General features: G+C 45.1%; 3 protein-coding genes across 3 annotated transcripts in view; all 3 read right to left on the bottom strand.

Annotated features, from left to right (window-relative positions):
• Positions 1–1,930: 1,930 nt before the first annotated feature.
• LOC102373417 (keratin, type II cytoskeletal 4-like) lies at positions 1,931–10,522 on the bottom strand. Its single transcript, XM_006031738.1, has 9 exons — positions 9,933–10,522; positions 7,783–7,997; positions 7,596–7,656; positions 6,942–7,037; positions 5,543–5,707; positions 4,643–4,768; positions 3,298–3,518; positions 3,153–3,181; positions 1,931–3,072 (listed from the first exon to the last, which is right to left on the bottom strand). Exons 1-9 carry the CDS (start codon positions 10,449–10,451, stop codon positions 2,678–2,680), a joined length of 1,827 nt encoding a protein of 608 aa, XP_006031800.1. The 5' UTR covers positions 10,452–10,522; the 3' UTR covers positions 1,931–2,677.
• A 3,197-nt stretch (positions 10,523–13,719) lies between these two features.
• On the bottom strand, positions 13,720–17,286 carry LOC112551611 (keratin, type II cytoskeletal I-like). Its single transcript, XM_025213408.1, has 4 exons — positions 17,134–17,286; positions 15,705–15,982; positions 15,518–15,578; positions 13,720–13,728 (listed from the first exon to the last, which is right to left on the bottom strand). The coding sequence occupies exons 1-4, from the start codon at positions 17,284–17,286 to the stop codon at positions 13,720–13,722; spliced, it is 501 nt and encodes a 166-aa protein (XP_025069193.1).
• Positions 17,287–24,179: 6,893 nt separating this feature from the next.
• Positions 24,180–25,146, bottom strand: part of LOC102378317 (keratin, type II cytoskeletal 4-like) — a 6,681-nt gene continuing 5,714 nt past the window's right edge. Inside the window, exons 8-9 of the mRNA XM_025213399.1 lie at positions 24,893–24,921; positions 24,180–24,794 (exon numbers count right to left, since the gene is read on the bottom strand). Coding sequence (XP_025069184.1) covers positions 24,331–24,794; positions 24,893–24,921 — 493 coding nt within the window. The 3' untranslated portion in view covers positions 24,180–24,330. The remainder of the gene's footprint in view (positions 24,795–24,892; positions 24,922–25,146) is intronic.

Consider the following 25,146-nt stretch of genomic DNA (forward strand, 5'->3'; position numbering starts at 1 on the left):
AGCAATTAGGGGGAAGGCGAGGGATGGGGCTGGATGGGACAGCAATCGGGGAGGCTGGGGGAGTGGGCAGGGGTCCCTTCCCCCCTCCTCCAACCCCCATCCCCTACTTACTGGCAGGAGCCTGGGTCGAGCTCCCTGAGGCTGGTATGCTGCCTGCCCTGCCTGGGCAGGCAGCGTGCTTCAGCACCGGGGCGAGCTCCAGCCATAATGACGCTCTGGCTGGCTACCAGAGCCTCTCTGGGGAGGACCAAGCCCCTGGTTGCTTCGTGGCACGGTCCAGGACCATGCCGTGCTCTGCTTCTTTCCCCCATGGTTTTTTTTGACCCCAGGGGTCTAATTTTGCCCTTGCGCTGCAAATTTGCATCACAGGAAACGCTTTTTCGTTCCCGCATGTGCCTCTTGCAGCATCTCAAAGGGCTTTGAGATGCTACAAGATGCACGTGCATACTGGTGTGGATGCGTCCATCATTTGCTTCAGGCCACGCTAAAGGAAAACTTATGGTGGAACGGGATGCTTGTTTTGGAAGCCTGCATCTGCATGTTGTATCTCCAAAAGCTTGTATTTCTGATTTCATCCTCTTCCTTAGAGGATGTGATGCTCCTCGACTGATGGTTCTTTTCTGATCCATTGTAATAAACTGGAGAAAATCATGGGAAGTCTGCAGGTGAAATCACACAGGGATAGCACAAGGGGCTATGTATTATGCACTCAAGGGCTCTTCCCGGATGTGGGAAAATCATACCAAACCAGCCAGCCATATTAGGAAAACAGCACTGTCTAATGAATGGGCAAATCAGGAAACTGGGTTCTAGCTAGGACTTTGCTACTGACTTGTTGTGACATCGAGCAATTCAGTTGATGTCTCTTTACCTGCCGTTTTATTCTTTACCTGCTGTGTTGAAAATGTCAGTCCTTTGTACTAACTTCCCGTTATGGTATGTCTGTATAGCACCAAGCTTAATGGGCCCTTATTTTTGGTTAAGAGCTCTGTCTGTGATGATCTATCTAGTTAGTTTTGGCAATGCCATTTTGGCGGGGGTTGGCAGGTGGCAGGGGGAGGAACGGAGGAATTATTGTTTTCCAATGGAAAAAAAAATGTTTATGGGAGCAAACAGACACTTTGCATGAAAAGTTTTAGCATCACAGGATCATAGAAAATGAGGGTTGGAAGGGACCTCAGGAGGTCACATCTAGTCCAGGCCCCTTCTCAAAGCAGGACCAGCCCCAACACGGTCATCCCAGCCAAGGCTTTGTCAGACCAGGACTTAAAAACCTCCAAGGATGGAGACTCCACCACCTCTCTAAGTAACCTGTTCCAGTGCTTCACCAACCTGCCAGTGAGAACATTTTCCCTACTATCTGACCTAAACCTCCCTTGTTGCCCATTGCTCCTTGTTCTGTCTTCTGCCACCACTGAGAGCAGTCCAGCTCCATCCTCTTTGGACCCACCCTGCAGGGAGTTGAAGGCTGCTATCAAATCCCCTCTCAGTCTTCTCTTCTCCAGACTAAATAAGCCCAGTTCCTTCCACCTCTCCCCACAAGTCCTATGCCCCAGCTCCCTCACCATTATCATGCTTTCCTCTGGACTCTCCAATTTGTCCACATCCTTTCTGTAGTGGGGGGCCCAAAACTGGACACAGGACTCCAGATGTGGCCTCCCCAGTGCAGAATAGAGGGGAAGAACTGATCTGCTGGCAATGCTCCTATTAATGCAGCCCAGTAAGCTGTTAGCCTTCTTCGCAACACAGCCACACTGTTTTCATTTCATCAACACCCTAATTTTCTGCCTTGGGCTACAACATCAAATAAGTGTTTTCTGGAAAATGTTAGTCCCTATATACATAAACCCACCTGTTTTCTTTTCTGCTTGGGAAATGACGTCTATACTTCGAACTTTCACAGTCGGAAAAGACACTTGAGAAACAAAGCCTGATTCATGCATGCAGTTTATTGAGGATACAGCAGAAGGTTTAGCGTTCTGGATAACAAGCTGAGGATAGTCAACAGTGTTCTGACTGTACATGCCAAGCACGTGACCATTTCATCCAGTGCCCCCATAGGAATGATAATAACGCATGCATCCAAGCACAGATAAATCACAAAAAAGCGCTCATCTTTGGTGCAATGAAAATGTGTGTTAGCGATTTTTGCGGAGTCGATGCAGCGATCGCAATGGTCACAACCTGATCCCAAACCATGCCATGCAAACAAAAAAAAGTAGTCATGTTCACCGTCTTGCTAAAGAAGTAAAATTACATCAGTGATCCCATCTGGGATTATTAATGTACCGTTTCCCCTTTTCTGAAATTTTTCACAAGGCACTCCAGCATGAGCACATTAACATTTTTCATCCTAATGCTATGTGGTCCCTAATGTAACCAATGCAGGAGGAAAACCAAAGGGAAAAGTGTAAGAGTAGCAGGCAGGCAAGATTTGTTGAAGAGCCAAGACAGTGCCTCAAGACAGCTACAGACTCACAAAAAGAAAGACACTGAAAGGAAGGACTTGTTTGAGACCTTTTGAGTCACTCTTCTCCGAGATGGACCTTCAGGAGAAGGTGCTTCCTGATCAACTAGCAGTTGACAAAGCAGTGTCAACAGCTGACAGTGACCAGTTTGGTAATTCATGTAGCTGTCAGAAGGCAGAGAAACAAATTTCCCTCTAGCAGCGGTGACTTTATCGGGGCATGGTTCCACTTGACATGACGTGCATAGTCGAGCTGGCCCTCATCCCTGCATTGCAAGCCCCACCTCCCATGCCGCCTAGCCCTCCAGGGCCAAAGTGTTCCACTTCATCGTGGACCACGTTCCCCATAGAGCCCATGCCTCCAGCACCCATGAAGACTCCTTCGCAGGGCACTGGTCCTCCCTTTCCAAAACCAGCGACTGCAATTCTGGACCCCAATCTCCCTCCCATCCGGGTGATGCATTCGCCGCTTCTGGAGCTGAATCCACCACCGCCAGCCATAGATCCCACGCCACCGCCAGAGCCGACTTCTCCCCTGGCAGCTCCACCTCTGCCAACACCTACGGCAAGGTTGTCGCCGATGGTGCAGCCGCCGCTGACCACAGCTGAGGAGAAAACAGATGGTCAGTACCTCTAAGAGCAATAAGGGGAATTGGAAATGACTGCTTGGAAAGAGTTTACTTACATATGCATGCAGGAGTCCCTGTACATATCCTGTGAAGGAAAGAAAAGGATTAGTGCTGAAGAGCTGATAAGACCTGGCGTATCACGGTCAAGCCTCTGTGCCTATCAAATACCAACAGGGCAGCTTCAAATGATGCATCACCCACCTGCTTTCTTCTCCCTCCAGTAGTGACCTGTATGTTGCAATCTCAATATCCAAGGCCAGCTTGACATTCAGCAGCTCCTGGTAGTCCCGCAGCAAGCAGGCCAATTTATCCTTGGCCTGCTGCAATGCAGTCTGCAGGTTGATGTGCTTCTCCCGGGCATCTTTGAGGGTACAGTCCCCATGGTGCTCAGCGTCACAAATGGCTGTTTCTAGGCATCCGATCTATGAACAAGAAGAACCACCCCCCAGGGAAGGGTCACGTAGCAGCTCTTTCATCAGGTTGGTCAAATATTGCCTCCATGTTTCCTCCAAATAACTGTTTGACTATTTAAATCAGATGCATTTGCAATGTCTTATCAGTAGACAGATGAGATCAGAGGGTCTCATGGGCAATGATAAGGTGGGGACACTAAAGCTTCCAAGGTATGAATTTTTCCTGAACCCCTTTCCTTCAAGGTAAGTACTTCCTTCAGCTAAGTATGTATTAGTCCATGGGTTAGATCTTTTATTCCACTGAACTCAGATCCACTGAAGTGGATTTAATTCAAAAGAGCCATAACAGTTAATGACAGCTGATGCCCTGGTCCCCCATGTCAGCTAAATTCACCAAAGGTTAAATTCACAGAATCACAGAAAATGCGGGTTGGAAGAGGCCTTAGGAGGTCACATCTAGTCCAACCCCCTGCTCCAAGCAGGAACAGCCCCAACTACATCATCCCATCCAAGGCTTTGTCTACTCAGGTCTCAAAACCCTCCAAGGATGGAGACTCCACCACCTCTCTGGGTAGCCTGTTCCAGTGTTTTACTACCCCCCTCATGAGACCTTTTTAACTAATATCCAACCTCAACTTCCCTTGCTGCAACTGGAGCCCATTGCTCCTTGTCCTGTCATCTGCCCCACTAAGAACAGTCCAGCTCCATCCTCTTTGCAACCCCGCTTCAAGCAGCTGAAGTCTGCTATTCAATCCCCCCTTGGTCTTCTCTTCTTCAGCCTAAATAAGCCCAAGTCCCCTCAGCCTCTCCTCACAAGTCATGTGCCGCAGCCCCTGAACCATGTTCATTGCCCTCCATGGGACTCTCTCCAGCTTGTCCACATCCTTCTGTAGTGAGGGACCCCAAACTAGAAATTCCTGAGCTTGCAAACGCTGCATTTTCAGGCTCAAAATCACAGCCAGGTGCAGACTCTGCTCACAAGGCCCTGAACCACACTCCTGTATAGTGGCCCAGCCATAGGGAACCATCTGCCACTTTAATCCTACTTAAAATAGGACTGACCTGGCACCTCTCTGATGCCTAGACAGCATGCTGATGGGAGGCTTGCTGAAGAAAACCCCCATCTCTCCTACCTGCTTCTTCACACCATCAAGCTCGCCCTGCAGTTTCTGGATTCCCCTCTTCAGGTCTGCAATCTCACATTGGCTGATCCTCAGGTCATCGCAGTATTTGCCCCTGTTGGTGTGAAGCTCTTCTAGCTAGAATCCAGAAACAAGAAGGTTTGTTAGAAATGGATAGCATCCCTTTCCAGAGCTGGAGCAACAGCAGGAGGCAAGGCTTGATGGCGGCTCTTGTCTCTCCTGAGTCCTTTCGGTGGAACATGGTAGAGTTTTCTTTGTAGGGCTCTGTTTCTTTTTTTCTACCAAAGATCCCATGTTTGGGGGTATAAAGGGGTGTTATGAGGCTACATCTTGTGGGAGAAGTGGAAGTAAGTGACTTTCTAGATAAACCTTTATTATATGTTTTCCAGCAATTGCTAGGGACAGGTTTGATGACCCACGTGGTTTCTTCTAGTCCTACAATCCTATGTATTGAGTCCCATAACTTGCTTATTTGGTGGAAATAGGTGTGTGTGACATCACTATAAAGAAGGGAATCCACCAATGAGCTCCAAATCAGGTTATGTTTGTGAGCTCTTTGAGATTTTCTCCTTGTTCCATGTTCCTACAATGAAGTCCCGATCCATGGCTGGAGCTCTTAGATACTACCCTAATAACCTTGCAGTTCAATAACAGATGAGGTATATTATTTTATGGAAATACTCCATTTTGAGCTATGGACTGGATAGTACAGAGTAAATTGTTCTGCTTTCAAGTATGCCTTGCCGTCTGTCACAGAATGGAGATATTTTTTTACCATTTCTCCTGGCAGACAAGAAAGCAAATAGGGTCCGTGTCCCTGTTTTGGTGGAAGTATTTGCGTATCAGGATTACAGCTTCATTTCCAGACACTATGGCTATGTGGTTACTCACTCTGGTTTGGTAGAAAGCCTCCACTTCTGCTTTGCTCTTGTGAGCGATCTCCTCATAGCAGCACTTAACGCTGTTGATGATGCTGTCCATGTCCAGGCCTCGATTGTTATCCATTTCCACAATGACAGAGGTGTCGCAGAGCTGGCAATCCATCTGAGCTCGCTCCTGCAGGACACACAAGGTGTTAGACTACCATCCTCTCCTCGCTCTTCATGCAGGCTGAATTAGCAGCCTGCTCTCCCAGCCCAAGGGAAAAGAGTTTTTTTGTGGGCACATGAAGAATTTGGGAGGATGCAACTCCTTTCTCTCAAAACCCATAAGTAGGGTCTAAGTTATCCAGGATGCAGGATTAGATCCAGGTACTATAGGGTACAAGGACAGGAGGCTGGACCAGCTGTGGATCTATACTATCAGGCCATTGCCTAGCTTCCTGATGAAGGATAAAATATGGAGTTTTATAGTTTAAGACCCTGTTATGCAACACCACATATCATGTTATGCTGTCATCTTTATGGGTTGTTTTAAGCCTTTGGGATGGATTCTTCCATCTTATATTGTCATATCATTAAAGTCAATGGAAACAGGTTGTTAAATGGTTTGGTTGCTTGGTATACTTGCTTTCACTTCCCACGCATGGGCTATGCTCCTAAAGGACAAGGCCAACAGTGGTTGGGTAATGACTTATGAAATTGTTTTGCAGGGGGTATCCATAAGCCTCCAAACATCTTGATCTTTCATCAGAAAACTGAAATCCTGAATATATTCAGCTTTCAGCTATTTTAGGGGGTGGGAACGGCTGACACAGTGAGTTTTAGTTGCCTGGTTTCCAGGATTTTGATGAAAAGTCAAACTTTTTTCATGCAAAGGTAAGTCCTAATTTTCAACCAGAACTGTGGAATAACAGCCTATTGGTCGCCATAATTGTTGGTAAAGTAATCATAATCATAATACTCTATTTCTAAATACATAAATGTCTTGTATCAGAAGAGACAGATGGGTTGAAGTGGCAAAATTGTCTCATGGCAGATCCAGAGATGAGAGTTGTGGCCTTGTGCAGAAAGCCACCCCCAGAAGATGCAGAATTACGTGACTACCTTGTCATTCAGCCTGGAGAGACAAAAGCAGCCAGACCTGATGTGAAACACATGGTTCCCATGTGTATCTCTGCCTATGGAAACCTATTGTTGGACCACGTTCGCCAAATGGACCACAGAAGTTGTGTGGACCTTTTGAGTTGGACACGTATTTAATGCTTCCTAGAACGCTTAGAGAAATGAATAAAGAAAAAGCTTTGGCTTTCATTGGGTTTGATCATCCTAGCCCTCTGGATGTGTTCAGAAAAGCAGTGGAGTGATACGCCCTTGGGATGAGTGTCTATAGACCTAGAAGCTATCCATACCTCAGCAAATATGCAGGTCAGGAATTCCAGCTGCTGCCTCAAGAGTGCCACCCTAATCTCCAGCTCTTCCTTAGTCAGGTGCAGGCAGTCCACATCCTGAAGAGAAGCCACAGAAATGGTGTTCATTGATGGAAAGGGGAAAATAGAGACCCTAGCAAAGCCCTGGGGCTTTTTGCAAGGGGCAGCTCAAATCGCCAGCCTTCCTTTGGGGCATTGCTGGGGGAAATCGAAACACCCCCCAACAGGCTTCTGTATGCCACCAGGGACATTAAAGGGAACATAAATGTGCTCCCCAACCAGTTACGCTGTCAGAGAGGCTGGAAGGGATCTCAGTGTCAATGAGAATCAGGCCTTCTCCTCCCCTCGAGGTTTGCTATGCGCGTGGTTATATGGCAGCCGCATCCCAGTATCCGTTACGGCAGCCCACGGACAGCTTATACAGAAGCCGCCTACCCAGTGATAACGGCAGCAACGAGTTCACCTTCCCCAGGGCAATTCAGGGCTGGGAATTGAAGGCCAGAGTCTAGCCTGGGTCACTGGACTTAATCGAACCTAACTGTCGAGCAAGATAAGGATCCTGCTCGGTGCTGAATTGAAAGGGAAAGGCAAAGAATATCGCATTGTTTGGCCTGGCGCTTTTGTAGCCTGAATTACCTTCTTGAGCACCACAAACTCGTTCTCTGCAGCTGTGCGCCTGTTGATTTGCTCTTCATACCTGTAGGGAGGACGGAGGAGGAGAGAGGGCTCAATCAACCGTATCTCTGCACGTAGCCCAGAGAACAGGAAGCCTGATGCGAACAGGGTTTGCACTCTTCTTCCTCTTCTACTTCTACGTACTTACTTGCACTTGAACTCATCCACAAGGTGATTTGCTGCTTTCTCTTCGCACATCAGTTTGTCCCTATCACATAACAAATGCTCCAGCTGCTTCTTCAGGTTGCAGATAAAACTCTCATAAAGAGGCTCCAGGTTTCTCCTCGTCCCCGGTACGATGCACTGCTGCAAGAGGTCCCACTTGGTCGTCAGCACCTTATTCTGCTGCTCAAGCAGTCGGACCTGAAACCAAATTGTGCAACTATATTTTAACTCTGATAAACTCTCCCTCAAAGACTTGTCTTTCTTGCTTTGTCAGAGAAGAGGTGTAGGTCTTTGTCAGCCCTCTTTCATCTTGAAATTTCTATGGGATCATCATGACACAGAACCCAAGGGAGTTAAACCTTGTGACCTAAGAGAGAGAACTTAATATTTATTCGCACAGGCTAGAGCAGTGATTGTCAACCACGATGCAAGAAATAAGCAGATGAGTTTCTCCTTGCCTGGCTGCTCTCCCAGCCCCTCTGCATGGAGGTAAGCACTGGAATCAATAAATTAGTCTTTGAAATAGGATGCCACACAATTCACATAAGGTTTGGTGGGGTGCCTTGAGTCCTATGAGGGGTGCCTTGAATCTAATGAGGGGTGCTTTGAGTCTAAAAAAGTTGAGAACCCCCTAGTCTAGAAACTTAAACTTAACAATTCTTTAAAAAAGAACATTTGGAAGAAAGTATTTTGATAAGTTTTAAATAACTCTGCTTTTTCAAAAAAATTCATAGACATTTAAGACCAGAGTGAAGCATTAGATGAACTAGCTGGACATCCTGCATAACATAGACCAGAGAATTGTACCCTGTTACTCTTGAATTGAGCAATACCTGGTGTTGGATTAAAACATATGAGAAATCCAGGCTTATTTTAAAACATCAAAAGATGAGGTATCCACTATTTCCTTTTGAAATGATTCATCATTCTCACGTTTGAAAAGTGGTGTCTTACTGCTAACTTCCAGCTCACTTCCAGCTGTTTTGTTCTTGACACCCTTCTTGATTAAAGAGCGCTTTTTAATATCAGATATCTTCTCCATAGTGTTATCCAGTCACCTCCTGATTTTCAGTTATGGGAATAATGGACTACTCCTTTCCAGCAACACATTTCTTAGTCATTCAACCAATGCTCAAAGAGGAAGAGAGAAAGGGAGTACGAGTGAAATTATCACTTGAATGGCCAGTATTTCTAATGGTAAAAAAAAAAAAGGAGAAGAAATCTTAACCAGTTAGGCTTCGTTACAATACGGCCCTATGTAAAAGAAAAAGGGGAGAAATCTTTAAAATTATTTTCCCTGTTTAGTTTACTTTAAAGAACCTAGTTTCAGCAAAAGCAATAAACAATTAGTATTTTTATTATTACTACTACTATTATTAATAAAACTATTACAAATAGCAATAATAATGGCAATAATAGACAAATAACACCTGTGGTTCATTAAAACAACTGCATTACATTTAAGAGGCTGAGATCACAAAAGCTGTTTCCTTTCAGCGATGAACCTTGAACTATGTATATTCCTGGGCTACAGCTCACGTTATTGAACCTCACAAAATTCATCCTGCATTTATGAGGATTTTTGGTGCATACCTATGCAGAAGGGAGGTTTATTGCTTGTGAAAATCAGAGATTTCCAATACCGGTCTCTAAACTGTTTCCGTAAACCTTAATGACTCACTTCTAAGGTATCAGTTTCATACAACAGCCCGACTTAATTCACTGATGGTGACCCTGGCTTAACTAAAAATTAGTAGTCTCCAAAAATGTCTAAACCCAAAATGGCCTCTCCGTACAGCAGAAAACTGTGGTGTAGTTCTAGTTAGAAACCATTAAAATTTGAGATACAAGGATTCTCGGATATAAATAGGAAGGAAAGGAATAGCAACCGATACTATCCCAGCGTACCACTGGCAACTAAGCTACGAAGCGAAGTATTCCACCTCCGAACGCCGGAGAAGTCTAGATTGCAGACTCAGATGTAAAGCTCTGTTTCATCCCTCTTTCTCTTTTTATTTTCACGAAATAAAATATAGGCGTGTAAGCCTGGAAGGGACCTCTAGTCCTCAGAGTTTGTAGGCAATCCTTTAGCCAAGTAGTCTCCCAAATACACCAAGGCTTGCATGGTCTTACCTTATCAATGAAGCAGGCAAACTTGTTATTGAGGTTCTTTATCTGCTCCTTCTCGTGCGTTCGCACTTGACATTCAGCTGGGTCGAGCCCCACAGCAAGTGGCTTTAGCAGCTCCGGGTGGATGTTGACACCTCGGATACCTTCACTTCTGCAGGGACCTCCAAACCCTGCAAATGCTCCTCTGTGACCTCCAAAGCCTCCGTGACTTCCAACGCCGGCAAAACATACAGCATTGCCAAGACCCATATGGCCACCGTAGGCTGCACCACCACCATAGGCACCACAACGTCCAATGCCAAAGCCTCCATAGACCCCACTTGGGTAGCCCCTACTTGGGTAGCCTCCACCAAAAGATATTCTTGCTGTTCTGCCAAGGTCACAGACACTTCTGCTGCTGAAGCCACCATATCCCCTTCCAGGGGACCAGCCAACAGAGGCTGAGCTGCCATTACCCCGGCCAAAGCCACACACAGCAGAAGAGGAAGAGAAGCCCCTAGAGGAGAAGCACTGTCGACTCATGGTGGCTCCTTGAGAGTGCAAATAAACTGATGCAAGTACAGCAGTAATGCAAGAGGAGCACAGGAAGTCAAGGAAAGAGGTTTCCTTTGACTTGAGGAAAGGGCTTTCTCCTTATATAGGTTCCAGGAGCTGCATGGGATGCAGAAATGTTTAATTTATCCATTGGGTTTGGTTTGCCTGGCAGCAAAAAATGGCTTCCAATGTGCCAATCTCTAAAGCAAACATTTCTCTCCCTCTCGTGAAATAACGTGAAATTAAAATATCGCTTTGCTTGCAAGCTTCAGTTTCAGGACTTATATTTTACTTAATTAATCTACTTCCTCGGAGTGTAATTATAGTTTTGCAAAATAATTCAAGCGGCTCTTCATGGCTTGTTTACAGAGGAGTTTCACCACAGCATTTGATAATTATATGCAAGATCATCCTGCAGAATTACTCTTTAATACTCCATTTTGGGGCATTTCTCGCCTAGCTGGATTCTGCTGCTAGACAGGAACAGTGGTCCGCTCATGGTAGGAGAAACGCATCTCTGTCAAGACCCAATAACACAGGATTTGGAAGTCATTCTTATGAACATCTAAGATGCCACATTTCACTGCGTGTCTCTACACTGTATGCAAACCTGGGACCACAGCTGGTTTTCAGCTAGCCAGCTTGGGTACCAATAACAGCGTAGCCAAGGATGGATGATTCCCTAAGTCTTTGTTTGGGTTTTCGAGCCTCTCCTCCATTTTGTGCTGCTCTATTGACACTATTAGGAGTACACATTTGCTCATAGAAAGCTAGCTTGGGTATATTTATTTAAACTGCAGCCACACCAAATAGCAGTGGTCCCAAATTGTGACCTAGGAGTTCATGGCAAGTGGTCATCAGGTTGCTCCCTCACCCCTTTTCAATTAAACGTTTGATAGGGTCTGCATAGCGATCCATGAGAATTAGTGAGTCTGGAGGTGGTGGGTTGGTCCGGCAGGCTTGAGAAATGCTGCTTTCTAGCATGGCAGGTACAACGCAGAGGACTTATGAAAAATACTTGGGCACCTACTTCAAAGCATGTGTAGCTAATTAGTGTGTACGGGTGACAGTTGTCAGGGGATAATTGTGGTTTTTCTTTGCTCATATCTGGGTGTGATTTGCCTGGCATCCACTTACAATTCTCGGACCGAAAATTTTGCAGTATCAGTAAACAAGGCCGAGATGAGATGCTAGAAACATATTGAGAAACTGCAGCTAGCATTTCCCCCCTTATTCTTGTCCCGCGTCTGTTTGATGTTACTGTTGCAATGCCTTTAATGAGGAGATTAATACCTGCTTAATTAAAAACGTTAAAGGGATTTTGAATGGGGCTGGAAATATGGATTGGCTGTCACTAAGAGAGAAAGTAGGAAGATAAAGAACAGGCTCACGACATCTACAGTTCCTCATATTGAACAGAAAGGTGGGTTTTTTTCTATTCTTCTCTGTGTTTAAGGTCAATCAGCGGTGCGATGCTACCTTCAAAAGTATTGAATGTAGCTCTAATTAAGGTAATGCTTAAGTAGCCAAAGTCCTTGTCGGTGCTTGGAAAGTCTAACACCTTTATTAGAATTTGGGCAAAATCACTGTAGAGGACCTCTGAGTGTGAAACTGGATTGGGAATGGGATATGGAAACTGTACCTCCCCTGTTTGGTATTGAAAACACCCTCTGGCTTCTCATTCTCTAAAGTTTTGCATGATGCTCTCGGTCTCGATTTGCAGGAATAAAAGCATTGCTTTCTTTAAAGTATTGTCCCTGCCTTCAGTGAACTGGGATCTCTCTTACACATATCCTTTCCTCCACAGGTAATACTGCCAGCATTTTTCACGGTGAGTGCAAGGTGCCAATGCTGCGCTTCAACATTTGCTTTTTTTCCCTTCCCGTGTCCCCAAGTAACTTGAGCATTGCTACTTACGCTGCACATTATTGAGAAGAAGATGAAGGCAGTGCTTGTGGGGTTTGTTTCTTAATTACTGAGGTCTCAGAAAATCCAATTCAAAGCCATGCAGTTTAACAGGCCTTGACTCTGCTTATAATTCATAGATTCATAGTTTGTAAGGGGCGGGAAGGGACTTAGGAAGATCATCCTGCCCAGCCCCCTGCACAAGCATAATATTGACTTCCTTGAGGTTAATGCAAAGTGATTTTAATAGTTGCTTTTTTTCTGCCATGCACTGAACTAGAACCATTCAGACGCCAAGATTTTCTTCAATGCACTTGCTGACTTGCTCTCCTTGCCTTGTTTGTGATGAAAGACAGGATATCAAGGATCTTTCTTCCACTAAGTGGGAAGCAACTGTCGAGCTTTACAGGTGGCCTTTATTCAGCCAAGAATATGAACACACTTAACATATTCCCATCTGAAGTAAGCAAAAGAAGCGCAGACTTATTAACTCTAAGCGTGCGTTGCATTCCTCTCTGCAACCAGCTCTACAGTCAAATTCTACCCCGGCAACCATTTATTGTGACCCTGGATTCCCATAATACCCTGCAGTGGGAAGGGAGACTATGGTATACCATGGGAGATATAGTCAAGCCACTGGAGCTGGGAACTCTAGAGGCTTTGAAAATCTCACCAGACTTAGTAGCTTTCCAGTATGAGGCATAACTAGTACGGCCTCAAACTGGTAATCCTATGAAAGGTTTAATTAAAAACAAGACTGGTAACAAAGCATCCCCTACACACACGGTTTATTACTGGCAACACAGAAAATTGAGCGCACTTGACACTCAGCACAATAATATTACAATTTTGTCTATATAAAAATCACATCCGATGGCGTTATAGTGAGGCTCAATAGGAATGAGATGCGAAGCCGACGCAACTCTCACAGTCCTCTGTACAGTCACAAAGGGCTTTAGAAACAAGGTACCAGATGCTCAAAGGGGTTTAGGTACTTAGCTTCAATTGATTTCCCATTGACTGACTGCGGTCCTTTACAACTTTCAGGGACCGGGCCTAGATGCCAGGTGTCACAAAGGGAGAAAAATGCTTGTCATAGTCTCATCCAGGACAATTGATGTCTTTCTTCCCTTCCTGAAGCATTTTAGAAAGTGCTATAAGAGGAGGGAGTTTCCTAATAAAGAGAAATTTAGCTATAAAATTGCCAGGACAAAAAGAAAAACTCAGTAACTGAGATAAGTCACACTTACCAGGCCTGTCCAACCCTGCTTCAATAGCAAAGACATTGCCTAATCTTGGCTATAGTGTCAGACAAAGACAAAGGCAATATAGACCAAGAGAAATAAAACCTTCAGTAAGCCTGTGTTGAGAAAAACACAGAAAGACTTTCAAACTGAGGAAATTTCAGAAACCAGAACTGCCATGAGACACGTTGGATATCCTAATAAATGGCTGTAGTTGGGAAGGGATGTTGAAATACATGCCGATGCTAATAGAGGGAGAATGTATTTTGTGTCCTTCCAGAAACATCAACTTATGTTGTCCCGGTCCTGACCGTGCCACCTAGAAATCAGTGGTCACATCTACCTACAGCATGAGCTCCAAGCATTACCTACAGCCAGGACACATCTACCTACAGCACTACCAACAGCCAGTACATATCCCTCAATGCTACACAGCTCCTTTCAACTGCAAAGGTGGGCCCTCCAATTATGAATCTACATAAAACTCCAGCACTATCCTCCACTTAAAGAGCTTCCTAAGCATTTGGTGCCCCGTCTTCCAGCTCTAAAATCGACTACCCTTCTGCAACCTCCATTACTGGAACAAGTGGAGAGCAGCCTGTACTTCCAGGGAGGTATGGGCAACCTATGTTGGAACTGGAGATGAATCTATAGTCTCCATCTTCTGGGAGGGCTACCCTTATAGGGAAGACTTCTGGACTTCTTTTGAATGCCTCTTGTAGGAAGCCATATCCTTCATCCCTAGACCTGTATCCCTCACATAAAGGGTGGGATGCAAATCCAGTTCCAATTGCAAATGCTGTAAGAGTGGAGTATGCAACTCCCTTATGTTTGAGTGAGAATCCCAGTATATATTCTTGGAGTTTGGTAGTCTCCTGCATATGGAAATGTTACACATTCTGTTTCTTCTGATTATTACATTAATTCTAGCCTCGCTGAATATTCAATGAGCTGTTGAGACTAGGCATGACACACCCAAAGATAATCACTTCTTTTCTTCTCCCTCCAGCAGTGTCTGGTATGTGGCAATCTCACTGTCTAGGGGTGACCTTGACATTCAGTAGTTCCTGGTAATCCCAACACCATGCATGCCAGCTCATCTTTGACCTCCTTCAGGACATTCTTCAATTCAAGCAGCATGTCCCAGGCATCTCCAGGGACACAGTCCCCTTGTTGCTTAGCGTCACAACTTGCTCTTTGTAGACAGGCAGCCTCAAAGGAAAAATGGAATTAGCTCCTTTCCAAGACAATGGGATGATTTTCCCCATTTCAATTCCAGATTAAGTCTATAACACTTCTGAAGCTTTTAATTTCTCCTTCCAGTTGAAATCCATATGTTCAGGATAAAGTTAAAGCACTGCCAGGAAGATGGCTAAGAGATTCGGCATGATTTGCCTGTTGTTTTATGCAACATATGGATGTTCCCACAAGTTTAAATAAATATGTTCCCCAACCAGTTATGCTGTCAGAGAGGCTGGAAGGGATTTCAGTGTCAATGAGAATCAGGCCTTCTCCTCCCCTCGAGGTTTGCTATCTGTGTGGTTATATGGCAGCCGCGTCCCAGTATCCATTACGGCAGCCCATGGGCTGCTCTGGTTTTACTAAATGGTGCGGTAGTGCTCTGTTCTGCCACCCCCTTGCTTTCCACCATCGTGCCCGCATGCCATGGTCACGAGAAGGACAGCTTATACAGAAGCCGCCTACCCAGTGATAACGGCAGCAACGAGTTCACCTTCCCCAGGGCAATTCAGGGCTGGGAATTGAAGGCCAGAGTCTAGCCTGGGTCACTGGACTTAATCGAACCTAACTGTCGAGCAAGATAAGGATCCTGCTCGGTGCTGAATTGAAAGGGAAAGGCAAAGAATATCGCATTGTTTGGCCTGGCGCTTTTGTAGCCTGAATTACCTTCTTGAGCACCACAAACTCGTTCTCTGCAGCTGTGCGCCTGTTGATTTGCTCTTCATACCTGTAGGGAGGACGGAGGAGGAGAGAGGGCTCAATCAACCGTATCTCTGCACGTAGCCCAGAGAACAGGAAGCCTGATGCGAACAGGGTTTGCACTCTTCTTCCTCTTCTACTTCTACGTACTTACTTGCACTTGAACTCATCCACAAGGTGATTTGCTGCTTTCTCTTCGCACATCAGTTTGTCCCTATCACATAACAAATGCTCCAGCTGCTTCTTCAGGTTGCAGATAAAACTCTCATAAAGAGGCTCCAGGTTTCTCCTCGTCCCCGGTACGATGCACTGCTGCAAGAGGTCCCACTTGGTCGTCAGCACCTTATTCTGCTGCTCAAGCAGTCGGACCTGAAACCAAATTGTGCAACTATATTTTAACTCTGATAAACTCTCCCTCAAAGACTTGTCTTTCTTGCTTTGTCAGGTCTTTGTCAGCCCTCTTTCATCTTGAAATTTCTATGGGATCATCATGACACAGAACCCAAGGGAGTTAAACCTTGTGACCTAAGAGAGAGAACTTAATATTTATTCACGCAGTCACAGATTCACAGAAGTTTAGGGCTGGAAGGGACCTCGTGAGATCATCAGGTCCAGCCCCCCTGCTCTGGGCAGGAAAGATTGATGGGGTCAAATAACCCCAGCCAGGTGGGCATCCAGTGTAGAGCAGTGATTCCCAATCAGGGTACCACGACAGAGGACATAAGCAGATAAGATTCCCCGTTCTTGGCTGCCCTCCCACCCCCATTGCCCAGCCCCTCTGCAAGGAGGTAAGCATTGGAATCGATACATTCATTTTTTAAATACAGTGAAACACACACACACACACACATGCACACACACATATTTCACATTTGTACATATGTGCATATATATGTGTGTGTGTGTGTGTGTGTGTAACATATTCTGTGTTTTTATGCAATTTGTCAGTGCTCTCACAAATTTAATGCTAGCTACTGCCCAAGGGGGGGAAACTGTATATCACAGACATAAAGGCATCATTCTCAAAAACAAAATTCAGTTGTTAGAAAATCAGAGCCCCAAAATCTTTCTTACCTGCTCGCCCGCATTGTCAGCCTCACACAACAGCTTCTGCTGGATCAATGGGCCAGCTCTGCCATCTCACCCTTCAGATCACTGCAGAATCTGCCTCTTCTCTTTTAAAGCTCCTGAAACTGTTATCCAGAAACAGGGGGTTTTGTATGTAACCTGCATATGATATTTAAACTCGTACCACTCCCACCTTTCCCCCTAAATGTCAGCCTTCCAAGTTTGGATTGCATCCTAGGCAGAGAAGCTGATTTTCTTTGGGAGAATAAGAGTACAAAGATGCCTGCCAACTTCCCTCTCAGCAAGCAAGCACGCAGGAGAGGGGGGATGCTGTATTCATGTTTTCACAGCCACTCAGCTTGCTGGCTGAGACCAAGGCTGGGAGCTACTTCGCGTCACAGCTTCTCCATGAAAAGTCAGCTCTAGGCCACAACTCCAAAGTACGTCTTATTTGGAGGTGTGTGGTAGGCAAGATAATATGGTAAGACAGCAGACCCCTGTCATTCAATACTTACCTTGTTCTTGTACAAAGCTTTGCCTTCTACTTTGCCCCTCCTAGCAATGTCCTGATACCAGCATTTGATGCTTCTGCAGATGCTCGCCACATCCAGGTCCCTGGAGTCATCCATTTTCACAGTGATGGAGGTGTCACAGAGATGGTTTTTCATGTGCGCTTGTTCCTGAAGGATGCCTGAAGTCTCATTCAAGCATTAGTCCCTTTGTTATAGATTCATAGATACATAGATTGTAAGGGGCTGGAAGGGACCTCGCAGATCATGGGGTTCAGCCCCCCTGCACTAGGCAGGAAGACAACTGGGGTCAAGTGACCCCAGCGAGGTGACTATCCAGTCTCTTCTTGAATGTCCAGTCTCGTCTTGCTCTGCTCATGTTCCCAAAAGGAACTAGCTACCAGTGTTAGTGAAAAAGCCATGAGCCTGCAGACAAAGTTGGGGGATGGATTTGATGGTCCCATCACTCCTAAAGTCCAAAATGAAGGGCTTTGACAGTGAGATATATACAGTCATCTCTCCTTTAATTCAGAAGCAGGAATAATTAATGCTGAACTTCCACCTGGGTCGAATGGGAGGCGACTTACCTCTTCAAACACAAACCGCGGCAGTCCTAGCTCCTGCCTCAAGAAATCCACCTTCATCTCCAGCTCTGCCTGGTCATGCATGCAGTGCATCCTTTGCACATGGTTGATGGTCCTTTGGTTCAGCCTCTTCCCCCAAAGGTTTCACAAGGTTTTCATCCATGGCCTCCGCGATCCTATGCCTGTGAAAAGGGCTATACCCTCCAGACACATTATAAAGTCCAAATGCACCGTGAGCTCCAAGCATTCTGCACTCACACAGCATCCTAGGATGCCTCAGAGCGCCGGGACCGACCCTGCAACCAAGTCTTGTGATTGTCATCACATCCTACATTGCCATATGTTGTCTCCCTGTCCCCACAACCCCGACACGATCCAACCCCTATGCCTCCAAAGACCTCCTCGCTGCAATAGCCTGGGTTGCAAGACGGTCTTCTTTCAACCTGATTATTGAGACATCTGCTGAAGTAAGCACCAATTCCACCTTTTTTTCCCCCCCCCAAGAGGCAGATATTCAGAGGCTGCTTAGCTTTTATGTCTCTGGAGGCCACACACAGCAGAAGCAGAAATGAAGACCCTTTGTCTCATGGGAGATTGTATAATAGATATATGCTGGATCTCTGTGGTTTGTTCCAAGGAGAAGACAAAAGATTATTAGGAAACCTGGGTTAGAGAAGGAAAAAACAGAGAAGAACAGAAGGAGAAAGAACACCTCTGATGGTGCTCACTGATGTTATATGTGTTTAAGCATTTGGGCTTGGTTGGATCACAAGAGTTGCTTCTAGCTTGCTTTACCTAATACTTATCACTGTTTTACAACCCAACGAGCATCATCATAGTTATTAAGCACTTATGAAATAATAAGCAAAAGAAATGCTTAGTTGGCAAACTTGGCAGAAAGGGTATTTGAGTTTTAATATATTCTGCTCACTTTTGTTAATTTTGGTTTAGGAAATGCATCCCAAAGTGTAGTCATGAATTGATTGTCAGGTCCTGTGTTACCATCCCCTATTGCGGTTTTTTACATCTTTTCAGTTTTATGCTACACAGATCTCTGCTGCAGAATGGCATTTAAAGAGATAAAGTGCCCTTTAACAATATTATTTCTTTCTGCTATCACAGTACTAGTCTCGTTTCTGGTATTTTGCACTGGAGATTAGATAAGCCAGAAATGGGAAATGCCCATTTCAGCAGTGGGATGCTGCACGGTAGAGGATTTTGCTAACACACGCAGTGGTCTGTCTATGCCCACACATCTCTCAGTGTAAATTATAAAACCTTATACTCATTCTGAAGAAACATTGAGGCTGGTCAACTAAATAGCTAGGGATGACCGCCAAGGGCAAGGTTGATGGTAACAAATGTTATCTGAAACTATGTGTAGGTGAGGTATATCGGGTTTTCTGTGAATAGATAAAAAATCCACAAAGAACATGTCAACTGTAGGTCACTGATGAGAAAATCTGTAGTTTTCTGCTTCTGACTGCTGCAGTATGAACTGCCACACAAAAACCAGGGACCCAGGACAATTAACTTTGGGTGCTTGTTCAACAGCACTTGACTCAAAGGACATTGATATGAAAATCTCAAAGATTTCAGTTGACTTTCATTCAAGTCCTTGATGTGTAGAATATGAATAGTATTCTTTCCAATAAAGAATAGATCTGGAGAAGGTCACTTAGCTCCAGCTGATTAAATTATTGTGACCCACTGAACAGGACACTTCTTGCTTAATCAAAATACAAATCAAAGAGATTTTGTGATTTAGATTCAGTGGTTAAAGTAGGAAGGGGAATTTGGGGCAGCTGCCCTGGGCACTGACTTGGGGGGTGGGGAAAAGGGGGCAGAAATAACTGGCTGCTGCCGCACCATCAAGACCACGGCAGTAACAGCAGTGGCAAGCAGAAGTCATCACTGCCCCGAACATGACAGCAGCTCTGGTCACTTGGCCATGTCTTTAGGGTGCTGATTAGTTTATGAATACGAATTGGCAATGAACCTATGAGCATCAGGAAAGCCAACATGTTTAGAGCATGGATAGTAGCCTAAATCAGGAGTTTTTTCAAGGAAGAGATGGTTTCACGGGATTTTTTTTATTTCATACATTTGCGGGTGGGGAGGGGCGGGGGAAGCCTGCAACATTTTCAAAATAAAAATATCTATTTTTCTGGTCTGAAAAAACTTTAGCAAAAAACCCCAAAAGAATGAAAAAGAATAAGATACGTAAAGTAAACCATTCAAAGAATTAAACTGGTCAAAACTGAAACAAATTTTGTTGAAATTACTGAAACAAAACATTTCACCTGACCCAAATGGATTTGATTGTTTGATTCATTGGATTATCAATTTCCCGCACACCCCCCCCAAAACTGAGATATTGATTTGTGATCCCAGTTTGAGATGGGGAAATGTTTTGCTAAGTTAAAACTTTTTGTGAGACAGGATGCCTTTATTCTGTCTGTCCCATTGAGCTACTGAAACCTGGTAAAATTTTTCCACTCGTTTAAATCTTCTGATACCAGGTTAATGACTAATTTGAAATAGCTTCTCGAGTTTCATGCTTTTCTTTGGGTGCATCTAAACAAGATGTTTTGCTGCTCATTAGACTAATCTAATGTGCAGTAAAACATCACCGTCACACATGTGCACCAATTACTGCAGAGTATATTAGCCTAATATGCTGTTTTCTAGTTCTTGTAGATACAGGTACTAGAAAAACAGTGCATTAACTAATGCACCATACTGCACGTGTAGACACTGACTGGGAGCAAATTGCTCCCCATCAGCCTATGCAGAAAGGGGCCACAGGCACCGGGGAGACCTGTTCCAACTCAGCAGGATGCTGCCTGCCAGCCACATGGAGATAAGGACCGGTCCTGATCTCCACATGGCTGGGAGAGCTACCCCGGCTGCCAGGCAGCTGCCTCCCAGCCACATGGAGATCGGCATGGGTCCCAATCTCCACATGGCTTGAAGGCAGCTACCCGTCCGGCTGGAACACCTCTGTCCCCATCCCCCCACTTCCTCCAGCTTGATCTCCCCCTGGCTGATACGGAGCTGTCTGCCAAGCTGGGACAGCTCCCCCAGACCCTCTAGAGCTCAGGGCTAAGCCCACATGCCCCCTTCCAGTCCAGGGCCGGCACCTGGAGGAGCCTGAAGCTCCTCCTGGCTGCTGCCGGGCGGGCAGAGCAGGGCAATGACCCTGGACTGGGCTGCTCCTACCAGGCTCAATTTGCAATGGGGGTGCAAATTGCTCCAGGGACATCATGAGTTGCTTGACATGCTCCAGGGAGAGCATGAGTTTTCTGGGCAGAAAATTCAGGATGCATTAATTGCATATGTAGATGCTCCATTATTGTAGCAAATGTTAAAGAACTACTGAACTCATCAAAAACGATATAGATAGATAGATAGATAGATAGATATATCAATATCTATCTATCTATCTATATCTGTATGTATATAGATAGATATATATCTATATATCTATATCTATATATCTATATCTGTATATATATATATATACACATACATATATATATATATATATATATATATATATATACATACAGATATAGATATATAGTTCCTGATGAGTGTTGTAGTTCTTTAACATTTGCTACAATAAGGGAGCGTCTACATGTGCAATTAATGCACCTGAATTTTCTGCCAAAAAAGGTATAGTATAAGTGAGTGCCTCACAATGTGCAACATATACATCCTAGTGCTGCCTTTGTAAGATAGAAGGGTGCTAATAATCCCCGCTCAGCTCACTGGCTGTACTGGATCCCATTCTGAGATAACTCTCTCTCTCCCTGCGCTGCAGGGAAAACCTAGCCTCATGGACACGAGGCCCAGGAGCCTAAAAATCAGGTGGTGCATCATCTAATTTTGTTATTTGCCTATGCCTACTGTTGGATCTAGAACCATAGGCATGGGAGAGGCTGCAAGGATCATCGAGTTCGAATCCCCTGCATGAATGCATGCTATTCCAGACAATGATTTATCCAGGCTCTGGATCTGAGTGACTTGTCCAGGTCACACAAGATGTCCAGCAGGTAAGGAATCCAAGCTGGGTCTCCAGAGCCATCACCTAGCACCTACCCACTGGAGTGAAGAGCACACACCAACTGCTGACACTTCCTTAGCCTGACGAAGGGTTTTTGAACCCGAAAGCTTGCTTAATAACTATTCTCCAACCATTTGGGTTGGTCTAATAAAAGATACCAAATTCACCCAAGGAACCTTGTCTGCCTATGTCCTTAGACCAACACAGCTACAACCCAAACCCCTGCCTATCAAAATGTATTTATCAGGGTACTGTAATGGCTGTATTAATTTTGGATTCAATGTGTACTTAAAGCAGGAATATCCGCCCCATAAATACATAATATGGAACACACTTAACTTGTGCACGCGAGTCCACCCTGACTATTGGCTGGAGTAGGTTTTTGCCTTATTGTGGCAAGGAGTTGAATGTGCAATGTGTTAGGTAGTTCCTCATCTGCTGGAGGGAGAAGCAAGTCCTTTGTGATGATAGAGTCAGGGTTGTGGGCAACACACAGGAATGGCTGCTACTGTATGGGTCAGAGATTTTACAACTTATGCCTTTGCTCTTTATTTGTGTTTGAGTAGCATACCTGGATCACTGAAGAGGCTTGCAAGGAAATTCAAACAAGCAAACTTGATTTCCTTACCTGCATTTAAGAGAGGGGATGCTTTTATACTCCTTAAGGTGTTCTGACCCTCAGATTTCCAGCCAAAGCATGACACTTTCTGTACTCTGACTTGCTGTATTCTTCATGGCTGGTTATTATCCACAAGGCCACGCCAAGTCTTTGCCTGTGAACTCTACTGCAGCCTTATATGTTTTACTTTTTGACCATGGAAATATGCAATGAGTTTTCTCCCAAGCCTTATACATCTCCATTCAACTTTTCTCTTGCTGTTCTGAACTCTCTCTGTCCAAAATCCCAGGGATGCAGCCCAGCTAAGCATATTTGGGTTTATTTGCAAACAAACTATTAACAGGAAATCCTTAACTCAGGTAAAGTGTGTCCTGGGTGCTTGGATATTGTAGTGGTGATGGTAGTATCAAAGAAAAGCAATAATTAACCTTGGACAGTTCTGAAATTTGTCTTCTGTGGCCGTGTCCACATGAGAAGCTTACTGTTCAGTAGTTTGTTACTATTGTGTAGTATTGTCACAGGGCACGGATCGTGATACAACGCACTGCACAGTAGTAATGAGTTACCGCACAATCAACCGCTCATTACTTCTAGTTATTTAGTACTCGGTTATACAAGTACTAAATGACTGTACAGTAACAACTGCATAGTCGGCGTCTCACGTAGACGTGGCCCGTATTATCTAAAGAAGGTTGTAACCTGAGCCTGCATCTTGCTCATGAATTCAAATCAATATATACTTTAGCACTGTGTAAAATCCTGCTCCTAAGTATATGGCCTCAGAAAGGGATATTACCGGTCAATCTTGCAACATCAAAGAGCGTTGTTGATTAAAAACTCAGGGGTAAAACATGAATTCACTGAGTTTATTGATGGTCCAGTGGGAAGATGAGAGGTCGTGACAATTAGTAAAGGCAAAGTGTATGCAAATCCAACAGGATAGACGATTCAGTGATATTTTGCACCAATAAGTCACAGTGGCTTTGATTGCCTTCGTAAGCGCTGAGCACATCTGAAAATAGTGCTCATGGAGAATTCAGGTTTTCCTGTGCAGCAGAGTGGCATGTATTCATCGGCAAGTGATATTCAGTGCGTGGGGTTAAAGTGCTAACCAAACATGCTTGGAAAATTGACATTTCTTTGATGAACATTTAGAGCAGCTTTTTGGGAAACACAGCCAAACAGCTCTAGAATCAAGTGTTGCCCTTGGCAATGCCCTCCGGGGAAAATTAAATCACTGCTTCTCTTTTGGAAACTCTTTGGAAAGGGACGTAGCAAAAAATACCATCTTTTCACCCAGACAACATGCAATTTTTTTCTCCCTCCAAATTGGAAATCGGTGTATGCATATATGCAAGAAAACACAGTAAGATCAGCCTTTGCTGGGTGAAAGTGAAGTCTGCATGCACTCCCCAGGCAGCAGACCACTGAGCAGGCTTGGCTCCCTAGCTGCTGCTATTCAGTTACTTACTGCAAGGAAGGATATTTTTTTCTTTATCTTGCCTTTCGAAACAAGGTGGGCATGTCAACACATTGCTCTATGGTGATGTTGTTACTGCACCAAAAGGAAGCAAGGCACAGTAAGCACTTGTACTGCGCCATACGCACAGTGCATGGTTATTTTTAGCAGCTACTTTGCCGTAGCGGTGCGCTATAACGAGGGAGCATGCTGCTACAGCGAAGTAGCTGCTGGTCACGTGTAGACACCCGTGGATAGCACATCACCATAGTGTATCGCTACGACAATGTAGCATCACATGTAGGCATGCCTGGCGTGTATCATATTCTAGGGTGGATTGTATATGAGAAAATATGGCAAGTTTCCTTGTGATTTATAGAGCTGTCAGTCTCAAGAAACCCAGAGGGCAAATGAGACCATTAACAGGCCATGGGAACGTGGCCGAGTAGCATACAGGATGCCTAAAAGGCTGCTACGGCTTCACGACTCCAGTGTCGCATCCTCCAACCCCAGGGCAAGCTTCACCAACAATTGGAGAGCTCCCTAAATGTCTCATAACGCATCCTCCAGGACCAAAGTTGGCCGTGCTTCCAGGCTGGCATACTGCAATATGAGAATTAACTTCCCCCTTTTTGGGGACAGGTCCACCCTTGGGGCAACAAGCTACACCTCCAGAAAAACCTGGGCCTCCTGCAGTGCTCGCCACTGTCCTGGATTGGTAACCCCAGCTTTGAGAGCTAAATCCATCACTTCGGGAGCTGAGCCCTGCGGATGGAAAGCAGCCTACACCTTCCTGGACACGCGGCCTCACCACAGAGCTCGCTCTTCTTCTGGGTTGGACCCCTGTGCTTCTGGAGCTCAATCCCCTTCTAGGACCTCCGATTCCAGCGGCTGACTCAAAATGTTCAGCTATATCACAGGAGCTGGTGACCACAGCTATGAGGAAACAGTCAGCGGTTGGAGCAAAAGGCTGGGACTTTCACAGGAATAGTCACCCCTGGAAAATCCCAACTGCAAAGCCTCAGTTTACTTACCTACAGTCACAGGGGTGCCTGAACAGATCCTGGTTGGGAAAGAAAACAGAGAGGAGCACATTATCCCATTGACTGATGTTGTGTCCAAGAGCTGGAAGTTCATTGTGGTATCACTTCAGCTGACCAGCCCACCTGCTCCATCCCTTTCAGTCTCATAGATTCATAGATTCATAGATTAGGGTCGGAAGGGACCTCAATAGATCATCGAGTCCGACCCCCTGCATAGGCAGGAAAGAGGGGTGGGGTTAGAGGAG

This window comes from Alligator sinensis, unplaced genomic scaffold (assembly GCF_000455745.1).
Source record: "Alligator sinensis unplaced genomic scaffold, ASM45574v1 scaffold551_1, whole genome shotgun sequence".
NCBI lineage: Eukaryota > Metazoa > Chordata > Crocodylia > Alligatoridae > Alligator > Alligator sinensis.

Bases quoted from the DNA above. Each gene is read 5' to 3' on its own strand.
- LOC112551611 (XM_025213408.1), bottom strand. From the start codon at position 17,286: ATGAAAAACCATCTCTGTGACACCTCCATCACTGTGAAAATGGATGAC. The intron at 15,983-17,133 runs GTAAGTATTGAA...TGACAAAGCAAG, and splicing joins AAGCTTTGTACAAGAACAAG to AAAGACAAGTCTTTGAGGGA. The intron at 15,579-15,704 runs GTAAGTACGTAG...TCCTCCCTACAG, and splicing joins GTGGATGAGTTCAAGTGCAA to GTATGAAGAGCAAATCAACA.
- LOC102373417 (XM_006031738.1), bottom strand. From the start codon at position 10,451: ATGAGTCGACAGTGCTTCTCCTCTAGGGGCTTCTCTTCCTCTTCTGCT. The intron at 7,038-7,595 runs GTAATTCAGGCT...GCTTCTCTTCAG, and splicing joins AGTTTGTGGTGCTCAAGAAG to GATGTGGACTGCCTGCACCT. The intron at 3,519-4,642 runs GTAGGAGAGATG...TCTTGTTCATAG, and splicing joins TTGATGGTGTGAAGAAGCAG to ATCGGATGCCTAGAAACAGC.